The sequence below is a fragment of the Zeus faber genome (assembly GCF_960531495.2).
Source record: "Zeus faber genome assembly, chromosome: 14".
NCBI lineage: Eukaryota > Metazoa > Chordata > Actinopteri > Zeiformes > Zeidae > Zeus > Zeus faber.
The window spans coordinates 17217623-17243321 of NC_137200.1; the positions used below are offsets into that span (position 1 = coordinate 17217623).

The following is a 25699-nucleotide window of genomic DNA, read 5'->3' on the forward strand; positions in this document are numbered from 1 at the left end:
TGTTGCGGATCTGTGTGTTTGTCCGTCTAAACTTGCCTGCTAGTTTCTTTGTGGTCAAGTAGAGATCCTATAGGTTGTTCTTTGAGGCTGCAACCTCCGCTTACTGTGCCAAGTCTTAAGTGTAATTTATTTTGTCACATTTAGCACTTTTTTTCACCTCCTTGTTTGCAGCTTCATAATCTCTATGGGCTGCCACCTTTTGTGTCCGTGTTTTGCAGTTGTTTGTTGTGTGTTTTTTTACCCTCCTCTCTTCTATTCTTTTCAGTGTTTCTGTTGACAACCACAGCTTGTGGCTTGTTTTCATCCTCCCCAACACTTCTGATCAGGTCTCCTTCCATATGTTTTTCAGGCATTTCCAACGCTCCTCCATTGGTGTTTTGTCCTCTTCTTTCAGGGCTTGGAACCTGTTCTATAGGGTGTTTTGGTACAGTTCAGTTGTTTATATGTCCTGGAATAGCTGGATGTTGAATTTGACTCTGTTGTCACAGGGGTTGTTGCAGAGTTTCAGCTTCAGTTGTATTTTAGCTATCGGTAGGTAGTGGTCTGACCCGGCATCTGCTCCCCTCTTCACTCGAACATCCAGGAGAGAGCGTCTGAACTTCCTGTTTATGCATATGTGGTCGATCTGGTTTTCAGCAGTGTGGTCAGGTGATACCCAAGTGGCTTTGTAGGTGGGTTTATGGGGAAAGAGTGTTCCTCCTATGACCAGGTTGTTGTCTGCACAGCCATCAGCAAAGATCTCTCCGTTCTCGTTCATGGTGCCAATTCCTTGCTTTCCAATTACATGTCTCCCATGAGCACAGTGATGTCTCTTGCTGGTCTGCTCTGGAGTATCTGTTGCAGTTAATTGTAGAAGTTGTCCTTTGAATCCTCATCGACTTTGTTGGTGGGTGCATAGGATTGTATGACTTGAAGCTTGATTCTTTTCTGTGTGGTTTGGAATCGCGCAGTGATGATTCTGGAGTTGATTGGCTCCCAACTGGTGAGGGACCTCTGTGCTTCTTTGGAGAGCATAAATGCTACTCCCTCCGTGTGTGGTGCCTTATCATCCGGATGTACAGAGTATAATATGGACTCACCGGTTGCCAGTCTGACTTCTCCTGTCTGTAGCCATCTGCTTTCACACAGACCGAGGACAGGGATCTTGTACCTCCTCATCTCTTCTGCAATGGCTGACGTTTTCCCTGCTTGGTACATGGTCCTGATGTTCCAGGTTGCGATGTTAGTAGGTTGCCTAGAGGATAGAAGATTCCGCCGCACCCTCTCCATATTTTCAGTATGCGCCTTCATAATCTCTTCGACATATCTGCCTGAATAGTGTTCTTCTCTTAGGCTTCTGGGTTTTTTACTCATCATCAATGTTTCTGGAATCAATTATTTCCACGTCACGGGGGATTGGCCCATGCGCTTCACCAGAGCTCTATTGGTCAGCATTACCTGTTTCCACCTCTCACGACGAGGACGTAGGGATGGGCTTTGAAAGGTTGAACTTGTTTATTGCTTCATTGCAATTTTCTTTTTCTCTTTATTTGACAATCATATTTTGCCAATACGGGTTAATGATCGCTTGTGTCATTTATTACGAGCCTACTTTTAACATTTTTCTCCATGATATTTACTAAAATATTGTAGATTCATAACCCTAACCCTAAACTGGTGTGTTTGCAACATCTCTGCATGCCTCTGCTTGGGGGTTGTCAAACACTTTGATTTTTCCATCCATCCATCCATCCATCCATCCATCAATCCATCCATCCATCCATCCATCCATCCATCCATCCATCCATTTTCGGCCGCTTATCCGGGGCTGGGTCGCGGTGGCAGCAGGCTGAGAAAGGAGCTCCAGGCCCCCTTCTCCCCGGCAACGTTTTCCAGTTCCTCCTGTGGGACTCTGAGGTGTTCCAAGGCCAGCTGGGATATGTAATCCCTCCGGCGCGTTCTGGGTCTAACCTGTGGTCTCCTACCAGTTGGACGTGACCGAAAAACCTCCAAGGGAAGGCGCCCAGGAGGCATCCTGATCAGATGCCCGAACCACCTCAACTGGCTCCTTTTGACGCGAAGGAGCAGCAGCTCTACTCCAAGCTCCCTCTGTCTGAGCTCCTCACCCTATCTCTAAGGCTAAGCCCAGCCAATCTACGGAGGGAACTCATTTTGGCCGTTCGTATTCGCGATCTCGTTCTTTCGGTCACTACCCAAAGCTCATGACCATCGGTGAGGGTTGGGACGTAGATGGACTGGTAAATTGAGAGCTTTGCTTTCCGGCTCAACTCCCTCTTCACCACAATGGTCCGGTACAACGCTTGCAACACTGCTGTCCATCTCACACTCCATTTTCCCCTCACTCCTGAACAAGATCCCGAGATACTTGAACTCCTTCACTTGGAGCAGCAACTCGCTCCCGACTCGGAGGGAGCAATTCACTATTTTCCGGCAGAGAACCATGGCCTCAGACTTGGAGGTGCTGACTCTCATCCCAACCTCTTCACACTCGGCTGCAAACCGCCCCAGTGCGTGCTGAAGGTCACGGTCTGATTAAGCCAACAATACCACATCATCTGCAAAAAGCAGAGAAGCAATTCTGAGGTTCCCAAACTGGACACTCTCCTCACCTCGGCTGCACCTTGAGATCCTGCCCATGAATATCACAAACAGAATTAGGGACAAGAGGCAACCTTGGGGGAGTCAAACACCCACTGAGAACGTGTTTAACTTTGTGCCGAGAATGCGAACACAGCTCTCACTTTGGTTGTACAAGGCCTGGATGGCTCGTATCAACGGCCTCGGTACCCCATACTCCCTAAGAAACCCCCACAGAATCCCCTGAGGGACACGGTCGAAAGCCTTCTCCAGGTACACAAAACACATGTAGACTGGATGGGCAAACTCCAACGACCCCCCCCAGCAACCCTGCAGGGGTAAAGAGCTGGTCCACTGTTCCACATCCAGGACGTAATCCGCATTGCTCCTCCTGAATCTGAGGTTCGACAATCGGCCGGAGCCAACTTTCTAGCACCCTGGAGTAAACTTTCTCCCTTGATTTTTACATCCTTCTCAAATAATTTCAGCATTTCAGAAAGTCCCAAAACACCTTCTATAACCTCATCAGGTTGATTTGAAAATGACTTGAATGTAAAATCGTGTCCTGCGCATGGTATTGCGTCATGGTACTTTGGAGACCCAACGGATTTGTCAGGGATTCCTCTTGGTGAAAGAGCTTGTAATGTGTGACACCCTGTCATCAATCAGTCGTCTAGAGTAAAACCACAACGACTTCAAGATTCCCGATCACAAGACAAAAAGTTGTTTTGTGTGAACAGTACAGTGATCTGACGACTTTGAAAGTTATGTAGTGTTCCTGTCGCATTACTAGACGTTCTTCTCCCTGAAAGAAGATTACATACGTGTTATTAATGTTTTTGGTAAATGCTGTATATGGATATCACAACTAAGCAAAAACTTTCAACTATGCAAATGCATCACTTGGCAAACATTTTTTTTTATTATTGTTTCCCCAGTAACATAATTTCACTTGTGCAAGTTTTGATATACTGCAACAAGTCGCATTTTGAGAATAAAATTGATTGATGCAGATGCACTCACAAATAGCTACATCAAACCAAAAACAAATTACTATTCGTCTCAAACTTGATCTTGGCCACTTCAGAGGTTGGTCTTCTCTTGGTCTGGACGGCCGCTTGTCAACTGTTCTGATGAAAACAATTGAGTCGACCTTGACTACAACTCTAATGGTAGCTCCTTGCTTCTAGTAGAGGCCTGTCACCAGAAATGTACTACAGCCAGATGCGGTGGAATGAAATGAGAAATGCAGTTTGAAGATTTGGGAACATATACATATATCTATTGAAGCTCAAGTGGGGAAACAGGTCTTGAGGATTAAGACTTAAATTATATAATTGATTATATAAAAATTATATTGTATATTATAAAATTAAAATACTTTTTGTGCAACGAAATAATCATAACATTAATGAATGATATTCTCAAGACTTCTTCAAAGAAATTACAAGTGAGTCATTCAACCAAACAGGACTGTTAACAGCAGCTCTACTGTGAGGATTAAACAAGAGAAAAAAGAACTCTAAGCCGGTAACCTCGAGTTTATCGGCCTTACAGTAGGTGTCATGCGACAACAGATAATGGACATTCTGTTAGCAGTAATATACGTTCTGAAATGGTAATTCTAGCATATTGTATGTGTAAACAAATATTAAATCCTAATCAATAAGCCCAAACCCCAAGCTTAGGATAGCAAATAATGTATATGTGTTAAAATGTTTCATCATTTTACATCTGTTCGTGACACTTTATTTAAATGAAACATACCAACTATCTTCTGTTTGATTGCTTTAATTTGCAGCCCATATATGACAGCATTCAAGGCAGGAAGAGCTATAAGGCGCAAGACTGCGACTACCTTCCTGTGCTCTGTTAACTGAGGAAATCGGTGCAAAATGACAATAGAGGACCCAAACACCACAAGCACAAGGTAGACAGCTAAATGTGTGGCGCATGTCTGCAGAGCTTGACTGTTCACAACCCTGTTTTTACCGGTCATACAGACCATGGCGATCTTCAGATATGTAAGAGCTATGCTGCCTATGGAGGAGCCCATTAAGACCACAGTATAGCCCAGACCATAAATATTATTGATTAAAATACTCTCACAGGAGAGTTTGAATAACGAGGCATTGTCACAGTATGGGTTTAATATGACTCTTCTGCAGCGAGACAGACGGATGGACAAACCTAGAAGTATTCCCACCAGGAAAATGATCACTCCCCAAGCAGCAACAGTCAGTTTCAACACCATGTTGTTAGTCATTATGGTAGAGTAGCGCAGGGGGCTGCAGATCGCAACATATCTGTCAAAGGCCATGACCATCAGTACTGTGTGAGATGTACCAGCATGCAAATGAGCACAGAACGCTTGAATGGCACACTCCATATAATTTATATACCGGTCTGTACTCGATAATAACAAATCCCTTAATAAATGAGGTACGACAGCTGTGGCACCTAAAACATCATTGATACTCATGCTGCAGAAAAGCACATACATGGGCTGATGAAGACTTCTCTCCCAATATATCAGGAATATTAAGCCAATGTTGGAGACTATGATGAAGATGTAGATAAACAGGAGGAAGATGAAGGTAGGCAGGGCAAACTGTGGGGTTACATTTAAGGGTTGTAAAATTAAAACGTTGTTAGATGTCTGGTTCTCCATCCTCACCAGTGTTCAATAAACCTGGAGAAAAACGTAAACAGAACACGAATTGCATGGTACAAATTCTGTATGGCATTACATTACTTAATAACAAGATACCTGAATGACACAATATCTAAATTGACATTTTAGATATAATATACATGGGTATAAAAAGAGAAATAATTTCTTTAAGGAGAAATATCCTCATATTTCTCTTCTCTTTGATTATAAGTGCATGAAGCAATAAACATGAGATGATATCCCCATCTAAAGTTCTAATAAGACCTAAAGCACATTTGGTAAAGAATTTAAGACTTGTAAAAAATATTTGTCCAAATGTATTCAAATTTGTTTAAATAGAACAAATGCTAGGGCCCAGGCACAGACAGTGCTCAAATACTATGGTATCCACTGTCAAAATACATTTGTGGAAAGTAAAATATTCCGCAGTTGGTATACATCATACAGTACAAGGCTGCCGCTGTGTGTGTGGTGTATGTGTCTGTGCCAGAATTACCATTTGAGGAATGAACCGCCTTCCACTCCAGGCAAAGGTAGAACAACAGCCACTTTTATTTTGTGATGAAGTTGCATCAGAGGGATATGAAACACACATGAATGGTCACTAGGGAACTGCTGTTTGGATTTAAGCAATTCATCGCATCATATTGCTGCGATTAATCACAATTTGTAAATGTACTCATATTTGACCCTAGAGAAAGATTTTTATATTTAAAAAGTAGTGCACTGAGTAATAGCCATAATTTGATTTGATAATATCATAATCCTCATCAAAATGGGAACCATTCCCAATACTAACCCAGAGGTATGATATTGGTGGTAACAGCTTTCTGCAATACCTTCAAATGCATCAGCCTCTAAAAGTAAAAAATATATTTATCTAACACCACTGTAGCGTTATGTCCACGGTCGATGTTAATATGCAATAATAAATAGTTGTCTTGTTAGGGCACCACCTCGTTTTTCTTAGTCTAGGCGAACTAATGTGTTTAATTTGAGTAAATGAAGTTATGAAGGATAATTAATCAATCTCATATCTAAAGTATGCTGTCCTGCTCTCTCAGTGAACTACTCGGAGCTAAACATCACAAACAAGGACCTTAGAAATCAATGAAGTATTTATTTTTAGCTGAAATACTTGGCAATTAAAGGTCAAATAAAAATAAATGTAAAATAAAACAAATAACAAAACAATTTACTGGAAAATAACTTATCACTGTCTGAATTTATGAGACAAGAAAAAAATAACGGAACCGTAATTATAATTCTTATGTCCTAATTTAGAGATTTAAAGTATCCCAACACCATCTCTCATCAGAGACACAGCAGAGGATCTGCTATGAACAGCGCTACTTGAAACTACGCCATCCAGATGGCATGGAAGCCGACGAGCCCTTCACTGTTCCTCGTTCCAGTCCAGGATGTGATATGCTTCAGCGAGGAGCTCCACCGGAGACTTGAGTGGGAGATCTGGACATCACAAACTTGGGGGTCTCACTCCGTCAACTTTGGGGCGGCGTTGGAGGCGTTGTTGCAACAGTGTCGGGTGATGGAACACCGGAGTCGGTCTCAAGGCTCGGTTGGTGTGGGGAGATTTGGTCCATAACTTTCTCGCTTAAAAATACTTGCAAATACGATCTAGAAAGTTTCAGCGGATAAAACCAAAATTTGATAAAGCAAAATAAAACGATGAATAAAGAATAAAGAAAAAAGTTGAAAAAGTTTAGAAGTTGATACAAGATTTATAACTTTGCTCTGTGAGACTGTAGATAATAACAATAATAATAATAATAATAATAATAATAACAATAATAATAATAATAATAATAATAATAATAATAATAATAATAATAATAATAATAGCTTTATTTATATAGTATATTTAAAAACACAGTTTACAAAGTGCTTTGACAGATGAAATATAAGCATAGTGCTCAGATCATGAATTTAAAAGGCAAAGGAACATTAAAGCCCAAATGAGGAACCGGGACTTGAGGACTAAAGCAGTGCAAAATGCTATATCAATATTCTTATAATAAACATATTGCTTATATGTAAAAATACTTTTTGTGCCACTAAATTATCATAATGAATTAATGATATCCTAAAAACGTCTTCAAGGAAATAACAAGTGAGTGGTACAACTAATGAGAATTGTTAACAGCAGCACTACTGTGAGGATTAAAAAAAGAGAAGAAAAAAAAAACTCTAAGCCTGTAACCCTGAGTTTATCAGCTTATAGTAGGAGTTAAGGTGTTTTGTGCCAAAAGATAATGGGCATTCTGTTTGCAGCAGTATACATTCTGAAGTGGCAATGTTAACTAATTCTAGCATATTGTACAAGTAAACAAATATGAAATCCTAAACAATAAGCCCAAAATCCCAGTTTAGGATAGCAAATAATGTTGTGAGGCCCACGGCCTCCCAGCGCCCCTAGAGGCTGCCCTTGCCCCATCTGCAGCTCCCTACTCAAGCCCAATTGCACACACCTGGGATCAATTACCTGCATCACTCTCACAGTATTTAGTCTCAGCTTCCCAGTCATTCCTCGCCAGACTGTCAACTAGCTTACCTGAGTTGAACAGCTACTGGCTCAGTTCCAAGTTCCAAGTGCCTAGGGCGTGTCTCTAGTTCCTAGTTTATGTCTCGTTGTCCCCTTACCTGCTTGTCTCCTCTCGTCGACCCAGTCTGTCTCTCCAAATCCAGCCAGCCCAGTTTACCCGCATACAGACCGGCGCCTGTCTGTATTGTGGCCAGCTGGGACACCTCCGAGCCACCTGCCCGGTCCAGCACGAGAGGGCGTCTCCTTGGTAGAGTTATGTTCCGGTTGCTCCAGCTCCAACCCTCTCTCCTGTCCTCTGCTCCCAGTTACCCTCTTGTGGGGGGATATAACACTCTCTTCCTCCACTCTCATAGATTCCGGGGCGGATGCAAGTTCTCGACCGGGGACTAGCACGCCAGCTAGGGCTGACACCCGTCCCTCTCCCGACACCGCTCGAGGTCAAGGGGCTGAACGGGTCACATCTGACCTGGATTACCACCAGACAGTCCCCTCAAGCTGCTACTCTCCAGCAACCACCGTAAGTCCTTGAGGTTCTTCCTCATAGATTCCCCACTGAACCCCGCGGTTCTGGGGTACCCCTGGCTCCAGACCCACAACCCTCAGATGGACTGGCGCTCGGGCAACATGAGCTCCTGGAGCACACACTGTCATGCCCACTGCCTCCGCTCGGCCTCAACCCTGCCGCCGGACACGCAGTCAGGGGACCCCAGGAGCCCTGACCTGTCCTCGGTTCCGTCGCAATATCTGGACCTGGCCCCAGTCTTCAGCAAGCAGGGGGCGCTATCCTTACCACCTCACCCCCCTACGACTGCGCAATCATCCTTCTGCCAGGCGCCCCCCTGCAGTCGCCTGTATAACGTCTCCATCTCCAACATCCCGACGCGGCTGTGGTGGTGACTGGGGACTTTAACAGGGCCAACCTTAAAAAAGTTCTGCCGAATTTCCACCAACACATCACGTGTGCCACCAGGGGAGACAGAACTCTGGACCATTGTTACACTCCTTACAAGAACGGATACAAGCCCGTGTCGCTCCCTGCTTTCGGGAAATCAGATCACGCCGCAATCTCGCTGCTTCCTGTTTACAGGCCTCTGATCGCGCGGGATCTGGTGGTGACGAGGGAAGTGAAGCGGTGGACGGACCAATCGGAGGCTGCGCTTCAGGACGCTCTGACTGACGTAGACTGGGACATGTTCCAAACAAGGTCAAGTGACGTCAGCGAGTTTACGGAGGTTGTGGTAAGTTTTGTGACTACGCTCGCGGATGAAATCGTTCCCACGGTGAAAGTTTGGATATTTCCAAACCAGAAACCATGGGTTGATAAATCCATCCGCTGCGCTCTGAATGCTCGCACGGCCGCTTACAACGACGGACTTGTATCTGGTAACATGGACAATTACAAAGCGGCGTCGTACAATCTGCGGAGGGCGGTGAGGGACGCCAAACGGACGTACAGAGAGACCGTGGCGCTACAGATGGAGCGGGGGGACACAAGACGCTTGTGGGAGGGGCTGCGAACAATAACAAACTACAAGAGCAGCTCCTCCCCAGCCACGAGTGTGGACGCCTCCCTGGCCAACGAACTGAACTCCTTTTATACGCGGTTCGAGTCTGGCAGCAACACCGCTAGCTCACCTGCTAATTGGAGTTACACCGCTGGGGATGAGCGCGCACTCTCAGTGTCCGTGCACGAGGTCAGGAGGGCTTTGATGCGGGTGAACACCAGGAAAGCTGCGGGCCCAGATGGCATATCTGGGCGAGTACTGAAGACCTGTGCTAACCAGCTAGCTCCGGTGTTCACCACAATATTCAACATCTCCCTGGCTGAATCAGTGGTCCCGTCCTGCTTCAAGAGGTCCACCGTCGTTCCTGTGCCGAAGATCGCCTCTCCTTCCTGCCTGAATGACTACCGTCCGGTGGCCCTCACCTCGGTGGTCATGAAGTGTTTCGAGAGGCTGATTAAGGATTACATTTGCGCCTCTCTTCCCCGCACCTTGGACCCGTTGCAGTTTGCGTACTGGCAAAACAGATCCACGGATGACGCGGTCTCCCAGGTACTGCACACCACACTCACGCACCTGGATGGCCAGAAGGGGGCCTATGTGAGAATGCTGTTCATCGATTATAGTTCAGCTTTCAGCACCATAGTCCCCACCAGACAGGCTGTCAAGCTGATGGAGCTCGGATTGAATGGTCCGCTGTGCACCTGGATCCTGGACTTCCTCACAGGCCGCCCCCAGGTGGTCAAGGTGGGGAAGTACATGTCAAGCTCCCTCACCCTGAATACAGGATCCCCCCCAGGGCTGCGTCCTCAGCCCCCTACTGTACTCCTTGTACACACATGACTGTGTGGCCAGGTCCAGCTCCAACACCATCATCAAGTTTGCTGACGACACCGTGGTCGTGGGCCTGATCACCGACTGCGATGAGAAGGCCTACCGCGAGGAGGTGGCTGACCTGTCACTCTGGTGCCAGGACAACAGCCTCCACCTGAACGTGAGCAAAACCAAGGAGCTGATTGTGGACTTTAGGCGTGGATCACAATCGAGGACGCACGCGTCCTTGTGGATTAATGGGACTTCTGTCAATAGGGTGAGCAGCTTCAGATATCTGGGAGTCCACATCACAGAGGACTTAACATGGAAGGCGAGGCAGCGTCTCTACCACCTCAGGCAGCTGAGGAAATTCCGGCTCTCGGTGAGGATCCTCAAGTCCTTCTACTCTGGAGCAGTGGAGAGCATCCTGACAGGCAACATCACTGCCTGGTTTGGGAACTGTACTTCTCAGGACAGGCGGGCCCTGCAGAGGGTGGTGCGTTCAGCTGAACGTACCACTGGAACTACCCTCCCCCCCTTGCAGGAGCTATACACCAGGAGGTGTAGTAGCAGAGCCCGCAGGATCATGAGGGATCCTCATCACCCCAACAACGGACTGTTTCAGCATCAAACCAGACTTGCCATGGATGTCTGGGAGAGAAGGGAGGCAATGCAGTCTCTCTCGATTGGAACAAGAGACTGTCTTTTTATACTTGTACAGAGATAAAATTACACATCTGGGTCCATTACATAGGTCACAGTTCAGCACCTTCTACTTCCCTTCTCACAAGGATCCCTAAATAGACACTCTAGTGTTGACGTTCTTCGTGTAACAATGGAAGCACCATATCAGAAGCAACATATGTTAGTACTTACACTATACAATGGGCTCTTTTCTTGGGAACCCAGTGCCTTCTTCACCCCAAATATTCCAGACACCTCATACTTCCCCCCTTCGAGACTACACAAAGTCTTGAAAGAGAGAAGATTATGAACTTATGATGTTAATTTGCTTAATAGAAATCACATAATAACAAAAAAAACCATTATAACGTACCCTTCTGACCATGCTTAGTCATAGCCATACAATAAATTTGTGGAGTGTGAGAGCGAAAAACCCATGTGCCAGATTCCTTTCTTAGTACATCCAACAAACAATCTAGACAGGTAAACTCTCTCACGGTCCCTCTGCCCCAGGAAACCACCTATGGAACTCTGAATCAATTAACAGAAAAAGAAGAAGGGTTTAGAAAACTGTATAGGACGTTACATATAAATGTATACATTAGAACCTCAGAAATAAATCAAAAACTTTGTCCAAAGTCAGGCAGGTCGACCCATCGGACCTTCCAGTGGACCTTTCCCTGCCTAACACCAATGTTCTTCAAGACCGCAAAAAAAAGAACACCTGAGGTCCCAATGTATTCACTTCACCCTATTACAGAAAACTCCAAAGAAAATAATACTAAATCAGAGTAATATGTCTTGCTAAAATATCTAGTGTAGAGTACAGAATATTCATCAATAATACAGGTTACATTGTAATAAACAAACTCCAATATTATAAAATACATGCAGGACACATATGTATGTATTGAACTGTTGCTTTTTAACACCATCAACTTTTAATGATATTTCACTCGATACCCCTGATCATGATGTCACCATTAGTCCATTTTCATCCTCCATTTTTGAATGTTCATGTTTGAGTGTTCAAGTCCATTAGGCTGTTAGGATCTCTGGACACAGCCCCCCTCAGAATGGTCCTGAAAGAAAATTCATCAGCCAGTATCTTGCACAAACATCAAATACAGTAAAATAATTTCACTTTTGCATTATACTTTAACATTATTCCAATATATGATTAACATTATCCATTTCCCCCCTTTTGTCCATGCATTTTCCCAGTCAAAAATAGTATTGGGTCTATGACGGAATCAGATATTCAGAATGGATATTCCTCTACTAGTGTTAGCTTCTCCTTCATCACTATTTCCTCCTCATCTTCGCTGACGTCATTACCACCCAATAGTGGCATCTGAACATTTTCTCCCTGCATTACAACTCCTACCCATATCAATTTCAAGGCCTTAGCAAAAGTCAACAACACCGTACAAAAAGAAAACATCACACACAGTGATAGAGGAGCAGCCACCAGAACCTGAAGTACTATAGCTCCTAGAGGTCCTAATTTATCTTGCAACCACGCATTAGATGACCAACCAGTTCCTTCTGATGGCCCAAATGCATCGCTTATAAGTTTCAACGCATCTCTGACATTAGTCATTAGTCGGCGACATCAGGGATCGACGTATAACAGGCATCTCCAGTTAGATTTAAAGCCACGCAGAGGCCACCTTGTTTGGCCAAAATATAATCAAGAGCCATGTCATGTTTCAGCAATGTCAATCGATGACTCCTCTGGGTGTTTGACAAATATTCAAAACCTCTTTTTGTCTCATTTGCAAATCCTTGTAGGTTATATGTGATATTATCAATATGATCAGCTAAAAATGTTACCCTATACCATGGAAAAAATCCTATGACTAATTTTTCTCCTAATTATATCCTCCAATGATAAGACTCCAAATTGTGAAACTGTGCAAAGTCTCTTTTCTTCCTACTTTCGGAAGTCTTTGTAGAGTTACCCACATCTGGCTCTTGTCCCTTCTGGATAACAAAAACATCATAAGGAAGTTTCAACTGTGCCATATAGCAACATCCAATCCACCCATACGGCAGGAATAATTATACTTTATCATCACATACCCACCAAATATCTTTAAATGTTCCTATAGTCACATTACCCAGTAAAGTTTGATTCTTTACGCTTAAAGTTTTACTCGACGATGTGGTGCATGAAAGGTCACTGTATATGTGTCATCAACCGTCCTTTGTACACTTTGTCCAAATTGCATAATGTAGCTTTCACATTCTGATGTCCCCATAACAATACCATCTCCACCATGAGTATCATTTGAACAAAAACAAGCTGTACCTTTCGCAGGTGTCACTTCCATAGCATCAGGAATTGCTGTTGTAATATCTTTATACTTATCAAGAAGATTTAAATATGATCATTCTTTCAACCAGGAACACCTACGTCCAGGTCTAAATAGATGGACGAACAGAGCCATCCATTTTTCATTCTCTGCTTGTTGTTTGAATAGCAGCCACGATAACGCATAACTTGGACATTCAGGCGTCAAAGGTTCCGGTACCGTCTCTAGAATTGAAGGCCATGTGCCTGGAGCTGGAACTCTCACCACGCACGGACAATTCAAATTAGTAGTCATTCTAACGGAGTGAGTTATCTGTTGGAACCACAGATTTCTCTTTGCTCACGGGTCTGCTATTTGCAGCACCAAGGAATCAAACCCAAATGCTTTCCCCTGGATTTCTCGCTTCTGTAAAGCATGAAGATGTTTAGTCATGTCTTTTGATGTCCACTCAGCATCAAGAAAATCATTGACCACATTCAACTTAGTCAGCTGAACTATTTCACCTGAATCCCTATCAATCTCCTCAGCAATTGTCTCTCTCATTAAAGAGCTCTCCTTGCTATTGTTCAAATTAATTTCCAACTTCACCATAGTCTTCTGAGTTATATTTACCAACTTCTTAAACGCTGGGGTTGTAATGATAGGTGTCAACGTCTTATCTACAGACTTTGTAGACACCGAAAAAGTCGTCATTGTTTTATTGGTAGTGGATCTTATCCTCACAACCTCACTTGTATGATTACCAGGAGTTACAAAAGTAGAAGTTGTCATCATCATTGTTGTAACATCCTTTTCTGCCAATGTTGTAGCAAGAGTAGCAACTGACGATGATACGTTAATACTACTAGTTATTTCCCGAGCTAAGGTAATAGATGTCATCGGTCCAACAGTCACCCTTGGTGTGACTAGTTGGTTTTGAATTTCTTGAGCAATCGTACTTATTTCTTTAGTAACCAGACCTTTTACTACAAGCATTATCTTATGAGTTCTGTATCCCGCTTCCCAATAATTTTGCCTTGGGATATAGTTAAACTTTGGATCCAAATATGTGCATGTATATTCTCCTTCATCTTCCCTTGATACTTGATACTTCAGTTGTCAATTTTCCTACTTCTTTAACAACCGCGGGTTCTACAATTTTACTTTCATTTAGTACCACAAGAGTCATAATTTTGTATCTGTAGTCTGGCCTTGTTTGCATTCCATCCTCTCTCACATTCACAAATTTTGATCAAAATAAGAGCACTTGTAGTCTCCTTGATCTTCAATCTGGGATCTACGTAGATAAATACTACAGTCCTCCTCAATCTTCAGCCTTCTTCAATCATTTACCAGCACATACTTCTCTAGTGATGATATTCCTGACAAGTCAATTACCTTACCATGGTTATCTTCCCACTGGACTCGGAATTCCCCTTTTTCATCATGTTCTTTTGTACACTGACATGGCAGCTGAACTGACTTTCCCAAAGTCCCTTCAACCCTAGTCCTCGTATAACTTTGGTCGAACCCTTTTTTGGGTTGGCCTTGGACTCCTTGGACCAACTGGGTCTGTGTATTTTCCTGGAGAGGTATCACAGCCCTCTGGAGTCTTTCATGACTCATACTTTCTGGAATTAGACTCTGTTGTTTCTGGTATATGTTGTAAATCAATGTCACCGAAGTGTCTTTCTTGCTCAGGGACTGACAATTCATCCCTTGGATCATCAAAAGTGTGGTCAACATCATCATGCACACCCACATCATGGTCCATCCCTTCTTTAGAGTCTTGACCTTGGAGGTCCTCATGAACCTCTGCTGTGTCTGCAGCCTCTGTTGGCTCTCTTGAGCTTTCACCATTTCTGCTCTGTGATCGTGGCGCCTCTTCTTTTGGCGCTCTAACACAATGTGATAAATGACACCATGTAGGAGAAACTTAAACCTGAACCGCTGTTCCTGTACTGCGAACAACTTGGAATGGTCCTTCGCGGCGTTCGTTAAACCACTTCCTCCTAAACACCTTCATGAATACCTTGTCTCCAGGTTGCACCACGTTACTCTTTTGCTCATCAAGTCTCTCTAGCACCTCCTCTTGTTTTTACCTGTCAGAGACATATATGTGTATTCTGTTTTGCAGCCATATAGTTAACATACACTCACATTTCATCTTCTAAAAGGGCTAAACTTGGACCCTTTCCACTTGTGCGCAAACAAGGTGTTGGCATCCGTCTACCCGTAGCCAACCTATGGGGTGTCAAGCGCAAATCACGGAGCCCACTTGAACAACACACCATTAATGCCATCGGAAGCGCCTCTACCCAATTCAGACCTGTGTGCTGACAAATTTTAACAATACGATTTTTCAGAACACCATTCTTTTTTTCACAAACACCTTGGCTTTGCGGATGATAAACAGCTCCTAGACGTTGTTTAATTCCCAATTTTTGCAGAATACATTTTACTGTTCTATCCACGAACTCTTTCCCGTTATCTGAGGAATGCAATCTGGAAGTCCCCACCTGCTCATGACCTCACGACACAAAAACTTGGCAACTGACTGAGCATCTATACGCTTGGTTGGACATGCCTCAGGCCAGCGTGAAAATCTATCCACGACAACTAACATGTATCTTTTACCTCCTACTGATCTTATCATGTCAACAAAATCCACAACCATCTCATGCATAGGACCTGTCGGAGTTGGAATGTGACCAGGTGGACCCTTCACATCCCTCCGAACATTGTTTTTAAGACAGAATGTACATCTGCCTATGACAAAATCAGTTTGCTCAAGCAAGTACGGTGCCCAAAAACCATACTCTTTCGTGATTTTTCTCCTTACTTCCCCCCTTGCAACATGGGCTAACCTATGTGCTTCCTGAATCATCAGACCTAGTAGGTCGGGGGGTGCTACCATCAGTCCTTCATGATTTCTCAACAGACCCGTAGAATCTTGAGTGGCCCCTTGGTCCAACCATAATTGTTTATCTATGGCTGACACAGCTTCTTGCATCGAGACCACATCTCTGAACGTGATTTTATCTTCCAAGTCCACTTCATGGGTGACCAGAAGAACCTTGCCTGCTTTGTTTGCTCCTGTAACTGCTTTTGCAGCCTCATCATCCACTTTGTTACCTTGTGTAACCCTTGACGTGTCCATTTTGTGTGCTGCACACTTAGCTACAGCTATTTCCTTTGGCTTCATCGTTGCATGCAACAATTTCATTATCTGAGCATGATGCTGTATCGGAGAACCATCGATTTTCTTAACTCCTTAATTTTTCCACACTGATCCAAATAAATGACACACATTATGTGCATTTGCAGAATCTGTATATATTGTCACTTGCTTGCCTTCGGCCAATAGACAAGCTTCAGTCAGGCCCACAAGCTCAGCAAGCTGTGCAGAAGCAGGTTGTGGTATTACTTCTGCTTTCTCAACAACAAATTCAGTTCCCTGGGCTTTGGCTACTGCATAACCAGCACTCAATGTATCTCCTCTTCGATAGTAGGACCCATCAGTCCAATACTCCACATCTGACACATGCAGTGGGAAAGCTTGCAAGTCTGATCTTAGCTTTGCATATCTCTCTACTTCCTGAACACATCATGTGGCTCCCCATCCTCTGGAGTTGTCAAATTCTAAGCTGGATTTACCGTTATGCACCTTACTAAGGTGACATCTTCCTGCTCTAAGAGCCTATGATAGTCTCTTAGCCTAGACATAGTCAATGTACATTTACCAAAATTCAAAAGATTTCTGAGACTATGATGGGTAAGAATTGTCACTGGGTAACTCATAGTTACTGATGATGCTTTATCATACATTAGATAAACTCCCACCATTGCTCTGTAGCACAGTGGTAGCCCCAATTCTACCTCTGAATAGGCAGTAGAATAATATGAAACAGGTTGAGGACTTGTCCCTGTACCCGTGGGCTGACAAAGAACTGCACATACATATTTACCCCCAGTGGACGTAGCCACATACAGTAAAAAGTTCTTAGAATTGTCTGGCAACGCTAGTGCTGGAGCTTCTTGTAACCTCTGTTTGATCGTCTCAAATGCCATAAGTTCTTCCTGTGTCCAGGTGAGGTTACAATGGAGTTGAGCATTCCCAGTCTCTTTTCATCATGGCTCTCAAAGACCCTGTTAGGCAGGCAAAATCTTCTACCCAGGCTGAAGAATATCCCGCAATACCAAGAAACGTCATCATCTCTGTTCTAGGGTTTGGTGCCGTTCGAATGGCTTCCAAATGACTCTCAGAGATGCTTCTGTGTCCGTGGGTTATTGTTTGACCCAAATAAACTACTTTTTCTTGACAATACTGCAGCTTTTTCGGAGAGGCCTTGTGTCCTTTGTCTGCCAATAGCTGCAACAGTTTGATTGAGTCCTCATGGCACGTTCCCTTATCTGGTGAACAGATGACGATGCCATCCACATACTGAATGACAGTACTTTTCAAGATCTGATCAATCCCAGCCAAGTCATCCTGCAACACTTTATTGAAAATGTGAGGGCTATGTTTGAATCCTTGAGGGAACCTCTTGTACTTGAAGGTTTGTCCTTTGTATGTGAATCCAAACAACTCTTGACTTTCTTCGCTCAGTGGAACACTGAAAAATGCTCCACACAAATCCAACACTGTGAAGTGTGTAGCCTCTGGAGAAATTTGGGCTAACAAGGTATGCGGATCTGGTGCATCAGCTGGAAAGTCCACCACCACTTCATTTACAGCTCTTAAATCATGTACCAAGCGATAGGATTCACCTGGCTTCTTTAGAGGCAATATAGGCGTATTACTTTGAGGATCTGAACATATTTCCACTACACCTGCTTTTAACAGTCCTTCAATTTGTGGTTCAATCCCTTCGATTGCTTCCTCCTTTAGTGTGTACTGGTTCTTCCAAGGTGGTTTGGTTCCTGGTCGCAGTTCAACTCTCACCGGTTGGGCTAACTTCACAAGTCTAATGTCAGTACTATGTCGTGACCACAAACATTCTGGAATTTGTTGCAGCATCTCCTCTCTCATACAGTCTGAGTCCAATTTAGCGCTGAACATTGACTCATGTGTCATCTGTACCACTTGTGATTGTCCTTGTCCTTGAGCTGAGATCATGTTTTTCATTAACTTCTGTTCTTCACTCATCCAGATAGCAAGATTCTCCTTTATTGGTGCAAAAATGGCTTCCTCAGCTTCTGCCATCATTTCTCCTATATGCTTCTGCTCAAATCCTTCAACCACCATTAAAGTCACATGGGCACACTTTTCTCGATGTCATGCTCTTTCTCAAGATACTCATCAGTGTTTATCTTCATATCTGCTCCTTGTGGTCCCACAATTATGCAGCATGAGGTCAGCTGAACATGCTTGGGTTGACTACTCAACCACTCCTCCGGATCCAATTGGCCATCTTTCTTAAAATATTTAAGCGTGCAATGATGTGGATACTCAGGGGGCTTAGCATCAGGAATATTTGCCACAATGAACTTCTCCCACATCTTGGCTGGCTCTAATAGTTCTGGACTAAGATTTCCAATCCAATATACTGAAGAAGCCTCGGTCTCTGGTGCCATAAATAATTGGTGGTAGACATCAGATGGCACATCCACCAGACAGCCCTCCGGTGTACACCGTATTGTACTATTTAGTTTGCACATAGCATCTCTTCCCAAGAGTGCAACAGCTGTATGTTCTGACACCAATATAGGTAGTGTGATTTTCCGATTGTTTTAGCGGAGCTCAATTGGTTTTGTGAGAGGAATCAGCTGTTTCACACCCTCAAACCCGATTGTCCGTACCGATTGGTCAGACATGGGGAGATGTATAGCATCTTCAGGCTGAACACAGGTGAAAGCTGCTCCGCAATCTGCCATTACTTCCAATGGTTTATCATTTATTTTCACATCCCCTATTTTTGGATCTTGCTCCGGCCCTGATACTACCAGCTGACACCTCCCTTTCGAGTCTTCCGGGCACCCCTAGAAACCAGGTTCTGGACCCCTGTAATGGTTCACCGGTCCCCTGGGTGGCTGTGGTTGTCCTTTGAAACCTCCTCTGAAGCCTCCTCTGAAGCCTCCTCTGAATCTATAACAGTCACGAGCAAAATGGCCTAGTTGTCCACAATTATGACACCCTCCTTGAGACTGTTGGAAATGTCCTCCTCTACCTCATCCTAAATTTCCTTGACCTCTTCCTCTCCATATTTGTGATTGATCAAAAACTGGCAGTGGAAAGGAGACAGTGGGGACCACAGGTGGTTGAACCTGAATCTGTCCTTGCTGTGATTGTGGTGGTAATTGATTTGGTTGTGACTGGCTCTGCATAACCACAGCTTGTTTCATTTCCTTCTTCTTATTATCCACCAACTGTATTTGGTTGAGTTTTCTGAAAGTCTCCTGGTCCTGTTCCTTCTGGTCATGCTTCTTTTTCCGATATAGCTCCACTTGATGTGCTATGCGATCCGTATAAACGCCTTTGGTCATGCTTCCAAGACCAACCACTTCTGCCAATTTGCTCCTCACTTGTAGAGGCAGCATCTTCTGTATTTTGGCTTGGAGAATTGATTTCTCCATTTGATTCAAATCTGGATAATTTCCTGACATTTCTCCACACTTGATCGGGCCTTGACACATAAGCTCTTGGATTTTCCTGTGGGCCCAATGCCTCAATGAAGATGTTGTCCAGGTGTACGTTTGTTGGAAATGCATCTCTCAATGCTCTCCACATCCGACCTCTACTTGCAGCTAACTATTCTTGATCATACAATGCTTACACAAGAGTTTAGTGTCTTAGGCTCACTCTAAATTCTTATACACACTGTAATATAATTCAGTGAGACATGCATTATCAGCTTTCTAATTTCTCGTGCATTTGAAATAAAGCAATATTTACTTTTATTCATACAATGCATTTAAAATCTAAAGAGTATATTAGTCAATCTGATATCACCTTCAATTAATTATTTTTATTCCATTTATCTATTTTATTTTATTTTATTTTTATTTTTTCTTCTATCATACTGAGAAAAAAGAGAGGAGGGGGCTTCTTCACAGCCCCTCTTGTCAGGAAGAGTTAACTAATCCCACGCTGTATGAAGCACAACCCCTTGCTCCACCTCTAAAACTTCCAGTATGGACTGGTCATCAGCGAGTGAACATCATGTTTTAGCTTTCTTAGGAACAGCCCAACCCAATGTAGTTGCGCACAGAGTCAAAAAGCACACACAACAATCAGTGCTGCTTTCTCTCACTCAGCTGCCGAGACACAAAACATATCCTCTGGCAGCCAAAAACAGCTTCTCCTTCTAATTCAACAAGACTATCTGTTCTTTCAACCAGACAAAACTCACAGAAAGCACAGTCACACACACAACAAGCATGAAAAAGACAAAGAAAAAACACACACACTAATCAAAAAATCCACAAATCCTACTTACAAAATCAGAGCAGGAGATTTTCTTTCTTTTTCTGAATGTGTGCATGCATGTGTAAGCAAACTGTTGCTGGTTGCTTTACTCCTTCTCTCAGAAGGCTCATATTTTTATCAAATGTATAAACGTCCTGTAAAAGGGGGATGGTAGCTCAGGCGGTAGAGCTGGTGGTCTAGTGATCTAAAGGTTGCTGGTTCGATCCCAGGCTCCTCCTGCTAGCATGCTGTACTGTCCTTGAGCAAGACACTTTACTCCTGATGGCTGCGTCCGTCGGTGTTTGAACAATTGTAAGTCACTTTGGATAAAAGCATCTACTAAATGTAAAAGACTCATATTTTTTTTTTATCAAATGAACAAACGTCCTTAAAAAAGGCTCATATATGTTTTATCACTAAAGAGGCAAAAATGTCTCTCCTTATGTATTACTCAAACCACTCACCATCTACAGTATGTTTACCTATTTAATAACACATATATTCTTTATATCATTTACACATACACACAAACTTTACATAGATCTCTTCACACATCTTTAGCTGCGGCAAACACACACACACACACACACACACAAAAAGACATGTCTGTCCAGCAGCAGATCTGATCCTCCAAAGACTTCAACAGCGCTTAACTTTCTATTTTAACATCGACTCATTTATGATTTTCTAATTTCATCAAAATTTTCACTTTGGCCAAGCTTTTAACAAATTATCTTTTTAATCAGATTCTTTCATCATGCATGTTCAATGTACACTGGTTCTCCTAGGCTGGTTCAACCCTGTTTTTCCCACTTTTCTCAAACTTCATCTTATTTCCTCTTTTAAGCCTTTAACTTTTAACTCTTTTTCACTTCACTTTCATCTTTTTCATCTTATTTCATATTATTTCATATTTAGCCAATTCCCCTGGCCAGGGCTATTTCCTCTTTGTTTTTCTTGCACAGATTTGACTATACTATATTTTCTTACGGCCAACTTTCACAACTCTCGAATGGAACAAGAGACTGTCCTTTTATACTTGTACAGAGATAACATCACACATCTGGTTCCATTACATACGTAGGTCACAGTTCAGCACCTGTCTGCCATAAATCTAAACATTTCCCATTCTCTTCTCCAAGGGCCCCTTCTACTTCCCTTCTCACAGGGATCCCTGAATAAACACTCTAGTGTTGACGTTCTCCGTTTAACAATGGAAGCACCATATCAGAAGCAACATATGTTAGTACTTACACAAAACAATGGGCTCTTTTCTTGAGAACCCAGTGCCCTCTACACCTCAAATATTCCAGACACCTCACATCAGAACTATTTAAAGTAACTTGCTGAGTTGTAGGTAAAATGTTTTATTTCTCTTGATTCATAAGAAAAATAAAACATTTTACGAACAACTCAGCAAATAACTTTATTTATTTATATATATATATATATATATATATATATATATATATATATATATATAAATTTGACTTGAGCAAACATGTACAATATTCATCCAATCTTACCTGAGTGTGTGAGCTACCTCACCTTGACCCGTGTCCTCTATTGATACCAAGTAATAAAAAACCTAATAACACATCGCACTGTGACATCAGGCTTTAGTGATTAGTGAATCATACACTGTTTGGTTAAAGAGACCTGGGGGACTTATAAAAGGAACTGCAACAGCACTAAGTCTCTGGATATCATATGTGGAAACGATGAGGTGAAAAACATTGTTCCCATGGACACATAATTAAGAAAGGTTCATTATCGGGCATTTGAGCAAGACATATGACTCTTAAATTGCTCCTGATGGCTGCATCCATTGATGTATTAGTGACTCTAAGTGGCCTTGGACAAAATCTGCTAAATTATGTAAATATCATAATAGCCTCAAAGTTATTTGAACGACAGACACCCCTAGAATTGAACAAGAGCTGGTTGATTCTCCCGTTCTGAGAAATACGTTTGTGTGCGTACCCTGAGAAAAAAAAAAAGACAACCAAGGCAGGAGGAGTGGTTCATGCAAAACCTAGAGCAGTCTAGAAAGTCTGACAAGGCGTATCTACTGTAGCACTCGGATTCACTGTTAATGATGTGGAGAGAGGGAGAGAACCATGTACCTTGCTTCTGAAAATTCTGACAGCAGACAGTATGAAACCCTGTAAATCAAAAAGACACATCGGGACATTGTGTGGCCAGGCCCTGGCAAGAGTTTTTATTACAGCGTTCAACAGAATGGGCCGCTGGCCACAAGTAAAATAATAATTAATAATGGTATTGATGACGATTTTGGGTGCAGAAGGAATGGCATTCTAAGCTTGCTCCTGGTCGGCTGACCAGGATACAACTCATCTGTATATGTAACAATAAAGTAATAGTTTACCCCATTTACACTAAGGAATGCATATAGATTAATTATAAAAGTAAATAAGATAATTTGAGTTGAATTAAAATCAGATTTTATAATATATTATTCATCTTGAACATTACCTGAAAGCTCCAGTAATTGAAAAGGTTGCAATAAATCTTGGTGTCTGTTAATCTCTAATTTTGATTACAGTAGACAATATTTTAATTCAGGCTGCAATGACTTAAGCTTGATACAGTTAAAATAATGTTAAAACAAAGATATTAAAAAAGAAAGGGTGTGCCAATCCCCTCTGCAAGACAGACAAACATTAAGAAATCTCCTTGTCTCGGCCTAATCAGTGCCCAGCTGATTGGTCCGGCTTGGCGGCATGGGAAATGGAACAGTGCTGTCGTCCGCAGCCATTGCTTGACCACGTCCCTTGGTCTGCCACAAACATAAATAGATATCACATGTCTGAAGAAGTAAACACTTATATGGTTCTATCCCTTCTCCATAACTCGAATAATTTACTAAATATTTATTGCATATGCAACTTACAAACAACTACATCAATGCTTTTATGTACAACCAAATATCTACCCAATGTGTCAATCAGATATAACTCAACAATTATCTTGATGTTCATTCTCCCAACTCTTCCCCATCCCTATTCCTCTTGAAACGTATTTTATTGTACATCTTCTTGAAATTATTAAAATTTAGACATTGCATTAACAGTTCTATATACAAACTATTTGACAAATTCCCCTCACAAATGAAAATACAAATACTCTACATAGTGATACGAACACTGTTTATTTTACTTTCCTCTTAAATTATAAATCCCCTCTCTATCTAAAAAACATTTGTAGTAAAATTATTTCTTGCTTTATAGATTATTTGTGCAGTCTTAAATTCTACCAGATCCATTAACTGAGCACATTAAACATACTAAAATACATTTTTTCATACATATTTATTCAAATATTTACATGATCAATAATTATACAATTGCTTCTTGTACTGGATTGCTTTTAGGCCCTTACGATGAAAGCATTTGAATTATTGTTTGTCTTTACAAAAACCTAAAACCCCTTCAACCCTTCACTTCAGTGATGAAACCTTTTGAGACTTGAATGCATTTAACAAAAGACTTTGGATCTCTGTGGACTGTAATCCATAAATAATAGGGTTAAGGCTACCAGGGACTATGTGAAACAAAATGGAAGCAATTTTCCTTTGATATGAATACTGAGGAAATCGGTGGAGTACAATTGGAACGATTCCACTGATAAACATAATCATATAGAGAAAGAGATGTGTGCTGCATGTCTTAAATGCTTTCCTATTCAAAGACTTGCTCTTTCTGGCCAGACACACAGCTGTGATCTTAGCATAGGTGAGGACTACACTTCCAATGGATGAAACCATCAACAACACAGTAAAGGTGAGGCCGTAGACATTATTAATGAAAGTACTGTCACAGGAAAGTTTAAACAATGAGGCATTGTCACAATAAAAGTTTGCAATTACATTACCACAGCGGTTCAATCGCACAGTCAGGCTGAGGAGAACTGCCACCAGAACAAAGGCTACTCCCCATGCTGAGGCAGTCAGCTTGATCACCATTTTGTTACTCATAACCGCTGCATAGTGTAAGGGATCGCAGATCGCCACATATCTGTCAAAAGCCATAATCATGAGAACTGTGTGAGAGGTTGTGCCAAATAAATGTGTGGTGAAGGCCTGGACCACACACTCGTAGAGGCTGATGAAGCGTTCAGAAGGAGGTACCAGGATGTATGCAAGAACTCTGGGAACCATGATGGAGTTTCCAACAATGTCGTTAATTGGCAGGTTACAGAATAGGAAATACATAGGCTGGTGAAGGCTCTTTTTGGTGAACACTAGGACTACAATTCCCATGTTGAAAATCAAAATGAAAAGGTAGGACAGAAAAAGGAAGATGAAGACGGGATACATGGTGTCCTTTGTGACCCTTAACCCCTCTACGTGAAGTGTGTAGCTGTTATACGTGTAGTTCTCCATCACCCTAAGAAAAGAAAAGACAAGTTTTCAATGACTCTATCGTCCGACTCCTCTCTACATTAAAGAACCTTTGAGCACACTCAAATCCAAGACTTTAATACCAATAATAAGTACCATGACTTCTTGACCATTCTTTTTTCTTCGCTAGTCTCAAGAGACAACTAAATATCTTAAATTGTTCTTGATCTATCTCCTTTTATTGTAAATATTTATTTATATATATATTATATTTAATATATAATATATTTTGTAAATTGGACTTAAAACTTTGGTCAGTACACAATAGAGTCCAAGATTAAACCAAATCCTACAAAATAAAGACATTTGCATTTTTAGATAAGTTCATTTGTTCAAAACATCCCAACTCTAGTATCAAGTTTCATTTTCTCCATATCCGTAACACGTGTTGAAATCTTAACAAGTCAAATATAAGATATATTTTAGTATAATTGTTCAAAATTCAAAAAGTCTTAAAGGTCTTAAAATGATAAGCCCTAAGAGAAAGAGTTAGAGATCTTAATTGTACTTGCTTTTCCCCTCTGGTTTCTCACAGGGTCTTCTGTTGGTGTTCTCTGCAGTCACCTTCTGTGCACCAGCCCACCATTAGAGATAATCAACATGTCTCTCAATTTATAAGCAACATTTTGTTGTCAAGGGACATTTTGTGCAACAATCAACAAACATTTCATGGAGATGTATTATTGGAATTGTAATTGCTACTCCAATTTTTGGAGTGTTTGAAAATGATTGTTGAAAAGTTCCTAAATACTGTTGAT

The 25699-nt window shown here is 42.2% G+C and overlaps 1 protein-coding gene across 1 annotated transcript; it reads right to left on the reverse strand.

Annotated features, from left to right (window-relative positions):
• Positions 1-843: 843 nt before the first annotated feature.
• On the reverse strand, positions 844-24857 carry LOC307239892 (olfactory receptor 6X1-like; the record flags this gene model as incomplete). The annotated part of the gene is made up of 5 exons (XM_080013470.1): positions 844-927; positions 2610-2629; positions 2742-2820; positions 4436-4783; positions 24456-24857. 5 exons carry the CDS (start codon positions 24855-24857, stop codon positions 844-846), a joined length of 933 nt encoding a protein of 310 aa, XP_079869596.1.
• Positions 24858-25699: the final 842 nt, after the last annotated feature.